Raw genomic sequence first — 15569 nt, forward strand, 5'->3', positions numbered from 1 at the left:
GGATGCCTGGGTGGCTCAGACACTTACGTGTCTGACTCTTGATTTCAGCTCAGGTCATGATCTCAGGGGGGTGGGATCAAGCCCCTTGTTGGGCTCTGTGCTCAATAAGGAGTCTGCTTGTCCCTCTCCCTCTGTTCCTCCCCACCTTGCTTCTCCCTCTCTCTCTAAAATAAATAACATCCTTTTTAAAAATGCACATAGGAATGCTCACTGCATACTCCTGTGACTATGCTACTACTTACACTCATATGAATATCTGAGATGAAATACTCACCAAAAGACTCATGTGAACACTCACCTGCATACACAGAGAAAGGTTAATACTAGCACAAAGCATTTCCTGAGCACTTACTGAGGGTCGAGTACCTTGCTAAGAATTTAGGGGCCATCATCTCATTTAATGTTTACAAAACACCCATTAGGTAGGAACTGCAACTGTGTTGCTGCTGGTTCATCTCTACAAATTCCATCCCTCTAGCTCCACAGAGTCAAGCCTGTGTGCTCTACTGTGCTGAGCTGAGGACTGGGCTCTCAAATGCCCCACGAGGTACAGCCCATGTACACAGGCGCTATGCTGGCAACAGGGTTATGACTTGTTAAGGAGAATCCTCCTGCTACCCACTTACCCCGGACTTCTTTAGCCTTTCTGAGCCTGCTAGATCCACCAGGTTAATTTTGGAAGTGATATACTTTTCATCTGATAAAGTCCGTGAATGGGCCTATGAAACATTCAAACAGAGGTCAGATGTCACAGGGAGAAACTTCTGACAGAGCAGGCCCCATGGAATTTGGCCGCCTCTCCCAGGCTATTCAAGGAGCTCACACTCACCTCCACATAGATGGTAAAAATGCAGTGTGACCTGGATGAGTTTTTGTTCATCGTGTGGGAGGCTATAATCCTGTTGGTCTCTCCCTAAAGAGGAGGGAAAACATAGACATTTTGAAAAATTAAAATGAGGTGTTTGGTTGATTTTCATTTTTTAAAAAAGATTTTATTTATTTATTTGAGACAGAGAGAGAAAAGCACAAACAGGGGGAGGGGCAGAAAGAGAGGGAGAAGCTGCTCCCCTCTGAGCAGGGAGCCTAATGTGAGGCTCGATCCCAGGACTCTGGAATCATGACCTGAACTAAAGGCAGACGTTTAACCAACTGAACCACCCAGGCGCCCATGTTTGGTCATTTTCAACTACACCCAAAAGCTACACAAGTGATCTCATGTTACTGCAATCAGACCTTCCAGAGAAATCTCATTTATAAATTAGTAGAGGGGATCCCTGGGTGGCTCAGCGGTTTGACGCTTGCCTTCGGCCCAGGGCACAATCCTGGAGACCCGGGATCGAGTCCAGCGTTGGGCTCCCTGCATGGAGCCTGCTTCTCCCTCTGCCTGTGTCTCTGCCTCTCTCTCTCTGTGTTTCTCATGAATAAATAAATAAAATCTTTTTAAAAAATTGTTTATAAATTAGTAGAATGGCAGACCAACTGGGGGTCCAGACCTAGACCATCACCCTCCGCTATAGATATGAGAATTTATAGATCTTTCTGCAAAGCGAAGTAGCAGTAAGAATGAAGAGTTCTAGAAATGTTCATGAATACCAATTCACAATCAATCTACATATTCAGTGATTAGGGGATGGTCTGTCTATACAATGGAATGTTATACAGCCAGGAAAATGTTGACAAATATTTTTTAATAATAGAGAAACACAGAATCCAAAATCATAGCAAACTAACTTCGACAGCACATTAAAAGGATCATATACCAGGGTGATGTGGGACTAACCCCTGGGATGCAAAGACGGTGCACCATTTGCAAATCAATCGATGTGGTGGGTAAAATCATATGATAGGACCACCTAAGGAATGCAAAAGCATTCACATAAGAAAGCATTCATACACAAGATGCTCAGAATGGTCACCTCTAGGTTGGGGCTTAGAGGTCATTTCTTTATTTTTTTCATTTTTAAAAAACATTATATTTTTAAGTAATTTCCACACCCAATGTGGGGCTGAACTCACAATCCGGAGATCAAGAGCCCTGTGCTCCACCAACTGACCCTGCCAGGTGCCATTTGTTCTTTTTATATAGGTGTATGTTTTCATATTTTTACAGTGAACATGTTATTACTTTTTAAAAAATATTTTATTTATTTGAGAGAGAATGCATGTGTATGCATGGTAGTAGGGGGAGGGGCAGAGGGAGAAGGAGAAGCAGACTCCCCACTGAGCAGGGAGTCCAACATGGGGCTTGATCCCAGGACCCCGAGATGATGACCAGAGCCAAAGGCAGATGCTTAACTGACTGAGCCACCTAGACATTCCAGTGAACATGTTATTACTTTTAAAATTTATGAAAAATGAATAATTTGTAGTTTTTTTTTAAGATTTTATTTATTTATTCATGAGAGACAGAAAGAGAGAGAGAGAGAGAGAGAGAAAGAAAGAGGCAGAGACACAGGCAGAGGCAGAAGCAGGCTCCATGCAGGGAGCCGAATATGGGACTCAATCTGGGTCTCCAGGATCAGGCCCTGGGCTGAAGGCTGCACTAAAACTGCTGAGTCACCCAGGCTGCCCAATTATTTGTAGTTTTAAAGGGACAGCAGGCCCTGGTCTCTAATTCACAGGATTGGGTGCTATGACCAAAATACACTTTAAAATGGTGGAAATGGCTGTTCTTAAGAGAAAAAGGTCCTTGTGGGAGGGACTCCAGTCTCCTTAAAGGCACCAGAGAAATGCTCTGAACAAGTCCCAAAGTGGTGACAACAGGGCCCACTGGGGAGAGTGGAACACCTGAAGAGGAGGGAAAGCCCTAAGCTGTGGAGCAGACCTGGCTGCCCCCCTTGCTCACCCCTGTGGCCATGTCTCCTACAGCTTCTCACTATCACTTGTCCTATAAATTCAGTGACATTGGCGAAGGGTATAAGGGTCCCCTCTTTGTGAACTGCCCTCTCCCCTTGTCTTTTTGGCTTCCACTAGGCAACCTCTGGTGGCCTGAGAAGTGCAATCCCCTCCACGAAGAGTTCTTTGCTAACTCATCTTACGTGGCATAGCAGTCTAGGAGACATCTATGTGACCTTTCTTCCCTTTACCTGAGGTAGGACTTGCATGGTGGCTTGACAGCTATGCAGCCTACCCCAGATCCCTTCCTGCTTTGTTGACACAGGAACTTCCCTTCATAAAATCTTTGCACATTTAATCCCATCTCGGCATCTGCTTCTTAGACAATGCAGACTAACATACATTGAAAAGCCTGCTGAATAACAGACTGACGGTTGACTTCTCACTAACAATGGAAACCGTAACTTTGCAGTAATATCTTTAATATGGTAGAAGCAAATGCCAAAATAGAATTTTACACCCAGCAAAAATATCTCAATAAACAAGAAACTTGTTATCACCAGTATGTTCACTATAAAGAATGTATAACAGAAAAAAAGAAAAACATTCTCCAGAGGAAGGTTATGGAGAAAAGAAAAAGCAATGAAAGTGGTAAATATGAGGGTACATATAAAAGAATATAGACTATATAAAACAATAATGATGCCTCTGTGGAGTCAAAAACCAAAAACATAACAGACAAGGCAACAATCCTAAGATTCCTATGGGATCCAGGAGGAGGGGAAAGGTTTTTATGAACTTTAGATTTTGAGAAGTCTTATTTTTAAATATTTGACTTTATTCTTAAAAAGATTTTATTTATTTATTCATGAGAGACACAGAGAGGGTCAGAGACACAGGCAGAGGGAGAAGCAGGCTCTATGCAGGAAGCTCAATGTGGGACTCGATCCCAGGACTCCAGGATCACACCCTGAGCCAAAGGCAGACACTCAACCACTGAGCCACCCAGGTGCCCTGTGTTATAATTATTTTAAAATCAAATATTTAGGGACACCTAAATAGTGGCGTCCCAAGTGGAAGGAAAGGTTTCAGGTAAAAAATAAATACTCTCAGATCACCAAGACTGAGTTATGATGAAATAGAAAATATGTACAGAACAATTATTAGTATGGAGATTGAATCAGTAATCAAAAATCTTACAACAAAGTCCAGGATCGGATGACTTCGATGATGAATTCTATCCATGGATTTTTAAAAGAAAATTCTTTTATATACTCTTTACATGAAAAGGCAAAACAAGGGCACCTGGGTGGCTCAGTCCATTAAGTATCTGCCTTTGGCTCAGTTGTGATTCCAGGGTCCTGGGATGGAGCTCCGCATCAGGCTCCCTGCTCAGCCAGGAGTCTGCTTGCCCCTCTGCTCCTTCCCCTCTCCCTCCCTGCTGCTTGTGCTCTCTCTCATTCTCACTCCCTCTCTTGCTCTCAAATAAATAAAATTTATTTTTTTTAAAAAGCCAAAACAAAAAATTTACACAGTTAACCCAAAATCTAGAATTTTTGTTCATCATATAACACAGAGAGAAAAAAAAGCCACAAGAAATATAAGATATTTGCAATAGATATAATTGAAAAATAATTAGTCTTCGGAGTATATAAAGAATTCACGCAGACAGGTAAGAGAAAGAAAGAAAGGACATCTGTAAAGAAAACAAAAGACAGGAAATGGGAAACCCAAATGGTCAATAAACACACGAAAAGGTCCTTAATTCGATTAGTAATCAAAGATGATAACAGAAGACCATAGTGGGAAATACCACACACCAGACCCAGACAGATTGGTCAAAATTTTAAGGTCAAAATACTCAGGATTCTGATAACCTGCTGTGGGAATGTACTGTTATGGAAAAGAGTTGGCATTACCTGAGAAAACTTAAGACACACATACTCAACCACCCAAAATTTCAGTCCTAGAAAAATTTGTGCTGTGTGCACCAAAAGATAAACAAGAATCTTCCCAGTGGCATTGTTTGAAATATCCCCCAAATTAGGAAAACACAAATGTCCATCAGTAGTAGGGAGGATAACTAACTCGTGGTATATTCACCCAATGTAATACAATGATGATGACAATTAAAAATATACAGCAAGAATGCAGTGAATTTCACATAAAAAGTAGATAAAAGGAAAAAGTAATAAGACAATTCATCCTATGTGATTTCTTTCATATAACGAATTTCAAAAAAAATAAATAAAGCTGTTGGAGGAAACAAAGGTGGTAAAGCTAGAAAGAAAACCAATGAAATGATCACAAGTCAAGAGAGTGGTTACTACTAAGAGTATGAATATTAATTCAGGATAAAAATTCTTCCCAAACTTGGACCTTCTTTAACCTGAAGCCACCAAAAGTCTATAGCAAACATCATTAGTCATGGTGAAATGTTAGGAGCAACAATAAAACAAGAATACCCTACTGCTGCCTCCTGGGACACTCTCCTGCCTGCACATGCAAGGGTTCTGGGTGTAAATCACTCCTGCGGACATTTACGTGACTTTTCTTTTTTTATGATCTTATTTATTTATTCAAGAGAGAGAGAGAGAAAGAGAGGCAGAGACATAGGCAGAGGGAGAAGCAGCCTCCCTGTGGGGAACCCAATGTGGGACTCAATCCTAGGACCCTGAGATCACACACTGAGCCAAAGGCAGATGCTCAACCACTGTGCCCCCATGTGACTTTTTAAAAAAAGTTTTATAGGGACGCCTGGGTGGCTCAGCGGTTGAGCATCTGCCTTTGGCTCAGGGTGTGATCCCGCAGTCCCGGGATCAGGTCCCACATCGGGCTCCCTGCATGAAGCCTGCTTCTCCCTCTACCTCTGTCTCTGCCTGCCTCTCTGTGTCTCTCATGAATAAATAAATAAATGCTTTAAAATAAAAATAAAAATAAAAAAGTTTTATTGACATATAATTTAAATAGCATAAAATTCTCTGCTTTAAGTATACAATTCAGTAAAAAAAAAAAAAGTATAATTCAGTGATTGTTTTTAGTAGATGTATAGATTAGTGCAACCATCACCACAATCCTTTTTTTTTTTAAATTGTATTCATTCATTCATGAGAGACACACAGAGAGAGAAGCAAAAGTCAGCCGTTCAACTGCTGAGCCAGCCAGGTGTCCCCATCACCACAATCCTATTTTAGAAATGTGGAAACATCACTCCAAGAAGTTCCCTGGGCCCAACTACAACCATTTCCCATTCCTTCCCCTGGGCAACCACTAACCTGCTTTCTCTAAAGATGTACCTACTGGGACATTTCAAATAAATGGAATCATACGTATGGATCTTTTGTGTTTCTTTTACTTAGCCTTTTAAAGATTCATCCATATTGTAGCATATATCAGTACTCCATTTGTTTTTATTGCTGAATAGTTTTCTATTGTATGGATGTACATTTTGTTTATCCATTCACTAGGTGATTTTCTTTTCACTAGGTGATTGATATTTTGATTATTTCCAGTCTGGCTATTATGAATAATGCTGCTATATTTGCCTAGAAGTCTTTGTGTCAACCTATGCTTTTGTTTCTCTTGGGTAAATAGGGATAGAATTGCTAGGTCCTATGATAAAATTAGTATTTAACTTGTTAGGAAACTGCCAAAATGGCTGCACCATTGTACATTTCAGCAACAATGTGTAAGAGTTCCAACCTATATAACTTTTAAAAGAATAGCATATGCTGGGGAATTTTTGGATTTGTAAGAGCTCTTATACACTAAGGATGTTAATCCTTATTTTTTCCTATACTACACATGTTTACAATTTCATGTTAACTGAAAAAAAGGACAATTTCAACTATGTTAAAAAATTGTGTAGATGGGGGTGGTGGTGGTAAGACAGGAAGGAAATAAGCCAAGATATACATTATTGTTGCTGTTTGTAGGAAACAGGCAAGTGAATTCTTTTTTTGTTTCTGTATTTTTTTCTTTACTATCTGAACTTGCTAAATGAGGAAATATTAATATTCATTCTGATTATCAAAGTAAGTAAAAAACTAAGAAAGAAGAAGGGAGGAAAAGAAAAAAGAGAAGGAAGGAGGGAGCATAGGAGAGAAAGAAGGAAGGAGCCCTTAGACTTGCTCATCTCACCTCAAAAAGGAGGCTGAAGGCATCTTCCTCCTGACTTGTAAGGTGGACTGATAAGCCCTTAATGAAGACCCCTTGAGGGTTTTCCACAATGGTCATTGGTGTGACTGATGGTCCAACACAGGGCAGAGTAGACAGGAGATCAAATAGACTTTCGTTGTAGATTTCCAGGTAGGAAACACGCACAGTGATGGCATGTGTGGGGCGTTCTTCGATCATCCTAAAAACCTAGATGGGATATTGGATGGCAGTCACCAAGAGCAAAACTCCAATGACCAGCCAATGTTAGGAGAGTTCTGACTTCAGCAGAGAACAAGATGTACAATGAAAAAAATCTTTGTCCTGGGACATCACCTGGGTGGCTTAGTCAGTTAACTGTCTGACTCTGGCTCAAGTCATGATCTTGGGGCCCTGGGATGAGCTCCACATCAGGCTCCTTGCTCAGTGGGGCATCTGCTTCTCCCTCTCCCCCTGGCTCTCCCGGCCCCTGCTCACGTTTTCTCTCTCTCTCTCTCTCTCTCTCTCTCAAATAAATAAACGAAATCTTAAAAAAGAAAAAAATCGGGACACCTGGGTGGCTCAGTGGTTGAGCATCTGCCTTTGGCTCAGTGCATGATCCCGCAGTCCTGGGATTGAGTCCCACATCAGGCTTCCTGCATGGAGCCTGCTTCTCCCTCTGCCTGTGTCTCTGTCTGCCTCTCTCTGTTTCTCATGAATAAATAAAATCTTAAAAAAATCTTTGTCATAAAAGAATTTGTAGTCTAGCTGGCATGATGGTCATCATCAACAATTACTAGTATTAAGTCCATTGAGTGATACTTATGGTCATGTAGTTTTTTAAGGCCTAACTTAACAGGTTGCACAGTCCCATGACATGATGAATGGAAAGGACTCTGGAGTGCAGATCCCTTATTTTATGGGGTCTCACTATATATAAGCCTCTTTCACAACTATTATTTAATTCCATTCTCAAAACTCCTCTGTGATTGAAGCAGGGCAGGGGGCTATGCCCATCTGTTAGAAAGCTCCATGAAATGAAATTGTTTGTCTGTGGTCACTCAGCTAGTAAGAGAAGCCAAGACCAAACTCAGCCTTCCCAACTGTTAATACCCTCCCTGGTACTTATGGCCAGGTGACTTTGGACTGGTCTTTCCCCTTCTCTGGACCTTAACTTTCTTAACTGTCAAATGCAGGGGAAGGTTGGGCTGGATGATCCCCTGAGGCTCCCACCTGGCTCTAACAGTCCAGGTATGTGCTGTCCAACATGGTAGACACTAGCCACAGGTGGCTGCAGAGCACTTGAAATGTGGCTGATGCAATTGAGGAACTGGATTTTAAATTTTATTTAATTGTAATTAATTTGAATTTAAATTTCAAAGTGGCTCCAAAATTCAGTTACTGTTGAACTTTTCAGAATGTTTGGAACAACTTGGGTTTATACTTTTTCAATGGTAAATTTTATGAAATCTTTTTTTTTTAAAGATTTTATTTATTTATTCATAGACACAGAGAGAGGCAGAGACACAGGGAGAGGGAGAAGCAGGTTCCATGCAGGGAGCCCGATGTGGGACTTGATCCCAGGTCTCCAGGATCACATCCCAGGCTGTAGGCGGCGCCAAACCGTTGCGCCACCGGGGCTGCCCAATTTTATGAAATCTAAATACAAATCCAGTATGCCTGGTATGTATTTAGTGTCTAACTTGAAATGGGCCATAAGTGTAAAATATACACTGCAAAGACTTAGTATGAGAAAAATAATGTAAAATACCTCAAGAATTTTCATATTGACCACATGTGGAAATTATATTTTACATATATGGAGTTACATAAAATACATTCTTAAAATCAACTTAACCTGTTTTTCTTTTTAAACTGTGGTCATGAGAAAACTCAAAATTGCAAGTCTGACTTCCATTATATTTCTACTGGGCAGCACTGGGCTTGACTACTGAAGTCTAAGATGCTGAGATCCTGAAGCTCTGACAGTGGGGCACAAAGGATATTGCTTCACAAATTAGAGCATGAGTGGTTTATTCACTAGAGGGTTATCTCAATTTCTTATAAGACACAACTCTAAAATCTCAAGATGCTTTTGGGGAAAAGCCCTTTGCCTCCTACATCCTAAAAAAGGGTCCTCCCAGAACTCCAAAGGAAGGCCCCTCTGTCCTGTCTTCAGAGTTCCCAGACCCCCAGGACTGACAGCCCTGAAAGCTCACGTTGTGCCCTGCTTCTTCCCTTTGCTCTTTCTGGGGCTGAGGTGGTAGAAGAAGCCAGAGCAGGCCAGTAGGGAAATTCTGCAGGAGTCTATATCCCCCTCATTAAAACAAGGAAGGAACATGATTAGGACCTCCAAATTCTCTGTGATCCAAACTATAGGATCACAGATCAGCGCAGCAGCAAGAGGTCAGTTGGCGTGTCCAAATCTCTCCTTCACAAATGAAGAAACTGGCTCCACATGAGCTTGGGTCAGACTTTGAAACCTCGGTTTCCTGAGGCCCCTGCACCCTCACCCCTGCAATGCTTATCCTGTCTTCAGTAGCAGGCCTGAGGTCGGCAGCAGCTGTGGTAGAGAGGGGACCTTCTGTGGCACCCCACCTGTGGGCCCGCTCTACCTGCTGTAGGGCACGAGGAAGGATCCCCCGGTGCTTGTAATTCTCGGTTGTCCCTGTCATGGTGTATGTCTTGCCAGCTCCTGTCTGCCCGTAACACATGATGGTACCTGCAAATATTTGGAAGCACGTCTTGGTGATGTCCAGGAAAATAGCTCCAAGGATAGCTCTCTTATTCCCCAGTATGTCTGGTGCCAGCCTGACTCCTGGTGTGAAGGTGGCCATCAGGAGCAGCCATGGACCTGAGGAATTCCTGCCATTGGAGGTGGGTGGGCAGGGAAACAGACATAAGTGGTCAAAACAGAGACTGCTGCTCTGAATCTATGCCCCATGTAATGCTCTACTGCTCCCTGTGCCAAGAGAAGATCTGACCCTAGAGCTTCCGAGCAGAGCAGGGAATCCCAGGGAGCAGAACTGGCAATTTTCCTAATCAGGTGAGGTGGGAGATAGGAACACTGAACTGCAGCTCTTCTTTAGCAAAGCCATGAACTGCCAGAGTCTCAGGTGGAAGCCTCATTGGAGCTGGCCAGGCAGGAGGCCAGAAGAGCTTTCAAAATCCCTGGGGGCGGGGGGGGGGGGGGAATCCCTGGGGAAGAAATGGGCATGGGAAGGAAATTTCCTGTTAATGGGGAGAATCCTCTGTAGAATGCAAGCTCCCACAGGATTAAACAGGGCTGCTAGTTGGTCCCATGCCACTTTTGAAACATCATCATGATAGGTCCTGATCTGGTCCCACCACCCTCTTCAGGAAGACTTCCTCTTGCACCTCTAACATCTATGGGGTCTACTCTACCATCACCAGTAGGCTCTGGGACATGAACTATGCTATCATCCTGGGCTCCCATTCCCCTCTGCCCTTCCTCCTGGTTTGGCCATCCTGAGCCAGACCCATCCCAAACGCTGCTGCGGGGCAATGCTGGACCGTGGAAATCAGCATTTGCCTTCACCACACCAATCCTCTAGTTCCTGGGGTTGGTTGGTAGGTTTTACACAAGGGGCTCTAACTCAGCATGTAAGCTGAGGTCAGAAACAGTGTCTAGTGGGGTGCCTGGGTGGCTCAGTTGGTTAAGTGCCTGCCTTCAGCTCAGATCATGGATCTTAGAGTTAGCCCTGTGTTGGGCTCTCTGCTCAGCAGGGAGTCTGCTTCTCCCTTTTCTGCTGCCCCTCCCCCAGCCCTTGTTCGCAAGCATGCTCTCTCTCAAATAAGTAAATAAAATATTTTTTTCAAAAAGAAAGTGTCCACTAACACAAATGTGTAGGAAGAAATCACTGCATTTGGGACTCAAAGCCCATTTATGATTCCACAGCACCCAGGACCCAAGACTCTCAACCTTCTAGGCCTTCTCAGTTGCTCTGTCTCTACCTCCTCGGGGACATAGGCCTTCAGGGTCAATGAAGACCACAGCTATGTATCTCAAGCGGGATACATTACAATGTGTGGGCATCAACCCTAAACAGACTTTTTCTTTTTTTTTTTTTCTTTTTAAAGATTTCATTCATTTGAGAAAGAGCGCAAGTAGGGGGAGCAGCAGAGGGAGAGGGAGAAGCAGGCTCCCCACTGAGTAGGAAACCTGATGCGGGGCTCAATCTTGGGACTGCCTTCTGCCAACCTGACTGAGCCACCCAGGTGCCTCCCTACACAGACTTTTTAACAGAAGACCTAAAACTTGCAGATAGGGAGCATTCTAGTCACATTGGCAAAGTTTACAAATTGTGATATATCCTTTCTACAGACTTTCAAATTTTCAAGCAATCTTAGACTGAATTAGTTTGTAAAAATTTCCCAATAAAGCTGCTTGTAATTTGTTAAGGCAATCCAACTCTACTCCATTTTTCTGTGCTATATGTAAATAACCCCATACTGGAATAGGAAGAGTGACTGACTTCGCCAGTAGAATGAATGAAGTAGCTCCTACCAGGTAGCCAAGAGAAAACTATTGGAATTCAATCAAATTCATAAGGACATTATCCTCAAAGCTAATATTTGAGAGATTTGGAACAGGATAATAGTTCAATCCCCATGACCTATGGAGAGCCACAGCCTTCCTATCTTCCTAAGAAGGCAGGATCCCAGAACTTTGGATCAAGTCATGGCCACAATATCACCAAGCAAATAATCAGTTTTCCACCATAAGAATATGGAGATAGACAAATAAGCAATCAGAAGTTAGCATGTGAGGTTATCTTTTATTCTAGTCACCATAAAACACTTGCATCTCTTCCTCCAGGAAGGGTTCTGCGGGTTCTTACGTAAAACAACTGTCAATTAACTACATTACCATTGTATCCATCGAGGGCCTGAGCAACCACGTCCTTTGCCACTGTCTCATACACCAAGTCCTGGGAGGCATTGTGGAGAACTCCATCCAGCTTGAACGACCAGTCTGTCTGCTTGTTATTGACAACTCCTTTCTGAAGATCTTTTTTTATATGAATATCAATGCTCTAAAAAGAGAGGAAAAGAGAGAGTGAGCTAGTTTTTAGGAAACCAGTATGAAAAACTCACTGCCAGCTGAGGCCTGACTTGGAAAAGAGAGAGGAAGTGAACTTTAGGAAGAACAGGTATTTCCACAAATGGGCCAATAGTCTAATGATTTCTTTGAGATGGGAGAGGGAAGATCCTGCAGGGAAGCCACACAACCCTCAAGGCGGAAGGATCAGGAGACCGAAGCACCTCCTAGTTTCAGGACTTGACACCTTAGGTTAGAGGGTACTATTTGTCTCTGTTCCCCTATGTATGAAATGGAGGGAGGGGGCGTCAAGAACATTCACCATGTTTCTATTAAACAAGCTTTAGACACATTCATTAAGCACAGTGAGGTCTTGGATTAGGCCAGAGATAACAGTGGGGACACAGGTCTGGGCTTGAGCCACATCTTTTACATGCTATAGCCCACTGTGAATAATGATGAATTAATAGCCACAGAAGAGGCTTTTCTTGGCTTCTCAGACTTAGTTCCTCACTGGTACTACAGCAAATTAAGGGTGCCTGCACATTTGTAATTTAGATGAACAGATTAAAAAAAAAATTTAGGGATCCCTGGGTGGCTCAGCAGTTTGGCACCTGCCTTTGGCCCAGGGCACGATCCTGGAGTCCCGGGATCGAGTCCCACGCCGTGCTTCTGGCATGGAGCCTGCTTCTCACTCCTCCTGTGTCTCTGCCTCTCTCTCTATGTCTATCACAAATAAATAAATAAATCTTTAAAAATAATTTTTTTTAGAACCCTCAAGAGCAAGCCACTATGGCAGTAGCTGGTTTAGGAACACATTATGTTAGGTAAGTGGTAGGTTTCAGTCTTCACAATGGGGACTTCTTATGTAAAGAGAGTCTTGTTGGAACTTTATACTAGATGCCCTAATTCAGGAGCCAAGACACAGCCATATGCAGAAAAAGTAAGATCAAGAAAAAGAGGCTTGGTCCATCCACACATTAAATGCTCTGTGCTTCTGTGTTCACTGAAAATGTGTCCAGCAAGATATACTTCACAGGGCTATACATGAGTTTTTTTCTGACTGCCAGGACTTGCAAAGCCTGGGTAGTTTGCTCTTGAATTCTTCCCTTAAAGAATGTCTCCATGTTGCCCGGAGGAGATTCACAGCTGTTTGCTGAATGAAAACATAGGGCTTTCTCAACCTGTCCCAAGCCTGTCATGGGCTTCAAAAAGTTTGTCAGGATAGTGATAAAGGCAAGGGGATGGATCAATCTTCCCAGTTTTTCAGATAAGAGTTTCTCCCACTGGTTTGGTAACTTTACCAGTTATCAACTTAGGACATTCTTACTGGATGCCCCACCCCGCCCCGCCCCAGGGGAGTGGTGGTTATAAAAGCAGATCTGATCACCAGAAAGTTTTGTGTGGACAAATGTCAGTTTTTATGTATCAGATACGAGGATGAAGGTAAATCTATTAATCAAAAATACAATTAAAAACGGGAACTTCAGGAGTTTCCTCATCAGAAGCAATTCAGAGGGAGGGTTTGGACTTGTTGGACTCTGGAGTCCATCTCAACTTTTATCAATTCTGTCTCGGTTCTTTTTTTTTTTTTTTTTTTAGATTTTACTTATTTATTCATGAGAGGCACAGAGAGAGAGAGAGAGAGAGAGAGAGAGAGAGAGGCAGAGACACAGGCAGAGGGAGAAGCAGACTCCATGCAGGGAGCCCAATGTGGGACTCGATCCTGGGTCTCCAGAATCATGCCCTGGGCCTAAGGCAGGTGGTAAACCGCTGAGCCACCCAGGGATCCCCGTCTTGGTTCTTTTTTTTTTTTTAGATTTATTTATTGATTGATTGATTTATTTATTTATTTATTTATTTATGATAGACATAGAGAGAGAGAGAGAGAAGCAGGCTCCATGCCGGAAGCCCGACGGGGGACTCAATCCTGGGACTCCAGGATCGTGCCCTGGGCCAAAGGCAGGCGCTAAACCGCTGAGCCACCCAGGGATCTCCCTGTCTTGGTTCCTAAAGGATGTTTAGAGACAAGGTCAAGCTGTAGCAAGGTGGGACAGAGAGGGGCAGGCCAGTGAAGACAAGCATGCTCCACTTACTTTGTTGTCATCTCCGTATTTGATCATCTCATGAGCAAAGTCGTCGGTGGGTTTGACACGGACGAATGCGTGAACTTTTTTCCTAGTACCCATTCTAGCTAAAAAGAAGAGAACAGTGCAACTTTCAGTGGTCATCATCAAGTGACAAGGGGAGGTATCATACATTAAGATCAGAACAGAGTGAGATACAGTCTGTGTTTTCCTATCCCACTAACAGCCAGTCTTCCTTTTTACCTCTTAGCATATCAGTGCTCTATCCACAGGACACTGCTCTCAACATGTATAGGCACTTCCTACTTTACAGGCTGACTCATCAATTCCCACCAATGGCTCCCTAAGAGACAGATATACAAGACAAAAAGAATGCTCCCTTTAGTGGTCTATCTAATCTTAGATGTATTATTCCCTAAAAATGTTCTGTAACTGAGTCCATTCATGCTTTGCCTCATTCGTTATATTTTCCTCAAAAATTTTAAAAATTGGAGGTGCCTGGGCAGCTCAGTCAGTTAAAGGTCTGACTCTTGGTTTTGGCTCAGGTCATGATTTCAGGGTCATGAGGAGCCCCATGACTGCCTCCACACTCAGCCCAGAGTCTGCTTGAAATTCTTTCCCTCTCCCTCTGCTTGCGTGCTCACTCACTCTCTCAAATAAAATCAGGGCAGCCCGGTGAATAAATAAATTCAGGGGTTAGCACCACATTTGGTCCAGGGCGTGGTCCTAGGGACCCGGGATCGAGTCCCACATCGGGCTCCCTGTATGGACCCTGCTCCTCCCTCTCTGTCTGTGTCTCTCATGAGTAAATAAATAAAATATTTTTTAAAAAATCATTTAACAGGGGATCCCTGGGTGGCTCAGCAGTTTGGCGCCTGCCTTTGGTCCAGGGCGCGATCCTGGAGTCCTGGGATCGAGTCCGGCGTGGGGCTCCCGGCGTGGAGCCTGCTTCTCCCTCCTCCTGTGTCTCTGCCTCTTTCTCTCTCTCTCTTTTTTTCTTTTTTTAATTTTTTTATTATTTATTTATGATAGTCATACAGAGAGAGAGAGAGAGAGAGAGAGGCAGAGACACAGGCAGAGGGAGAAGCAGGCTCCATGCACCGGGAGCCCGACGTGGGATTCGATCCCGGGTCTCCAGGATCGCGCCCTGGGCCAAAGGCAGGCGCCAAACCGCTGCGCCACCCAGGGATCCCTTTTTCTTTTGCTTTTTCTTTTTTTTTTTTTCTCTCTCTCTATGTCTATCATAAATAAATAAATCTTAAAAAAAATCATTTAACATTTTTTTAAAAAATTGAATTGCATAACCAAATGATAATAAATCTCATATTTTATTGGATATTAGTCTCATTGGTGAAATTACAAGAGGCCCTCTCCTAAGAGAGCCTGTGTAAAAATATTTAATACTAATTAGACAGAAAATTTTGGTTCCAGCATTGACATAGAGTGGAGAA

At 43.1% G+C, this 15569-nt stretch overlaps 1 protein-coding gene across 7 annotated transcripts in view; it reads right to left on the reverse strand.

Annotated features, from left to right (window-relative positions):
- Nucleotides 1–15569, reverse strand: part of KIF9 (kinesin family member 9) — a 54556-nt gene that overhangs the window by 35028 nt on the left and 3959 nt on the right. For 3 of the 7 annotated variants that reach the window (XM_041761331.1, XM_041761327.1, XM_041761333.1), the window contains exons 1-6: nucleotides 14128–14806; nucleotides 11861–12026; nucleotides 9585–9691; nucleotides 6976–7200; nucleotides 830–913; nucleotides 627–719 (exon numbers count right to left, since the gene is read on the reverse strand). In XM_041761331.1, the coding sequence (XP_041617265.1) occupies nucleotides 627–719; nucleotides 830–913; nucleotides 6976–7200; nucleotides 9585–9691; nucleotides 11861–12026; nucleotides 14128–14292 (840 nt within the window). In that variant the 5' untranslated portion in view covers nucleotides 14293–14806. Of the gene's footprint in view, nucleotides 1–626; nucleotides 720–829; nucleotides 914–6975; nucleotides 7201–9584; nucleotides 9835–11860; nucleotides 12027–14127; nucleotides 14807–15569 lie in introns of those variants that run through there. The other 4 variants (XM_041761330.1, XM_041761328.1, XM_041761332.1 and 1 more) reach the window with 3 other exon arrangements.

This window comes from Vulpes lagopus, chromosome 7 (assembly GCF_018345385.1).
Source record: "Vulpes lagopus strain Blue_001 chromosome 7, ASM1834538v1, whole genome shotgun sequence".
Taxonomy (NCBI): Eukaryota; Metazoa; Chordata; class Mammalia; order Carnivora; family Canidae; genus Vulpes; species Vulpes lagopus.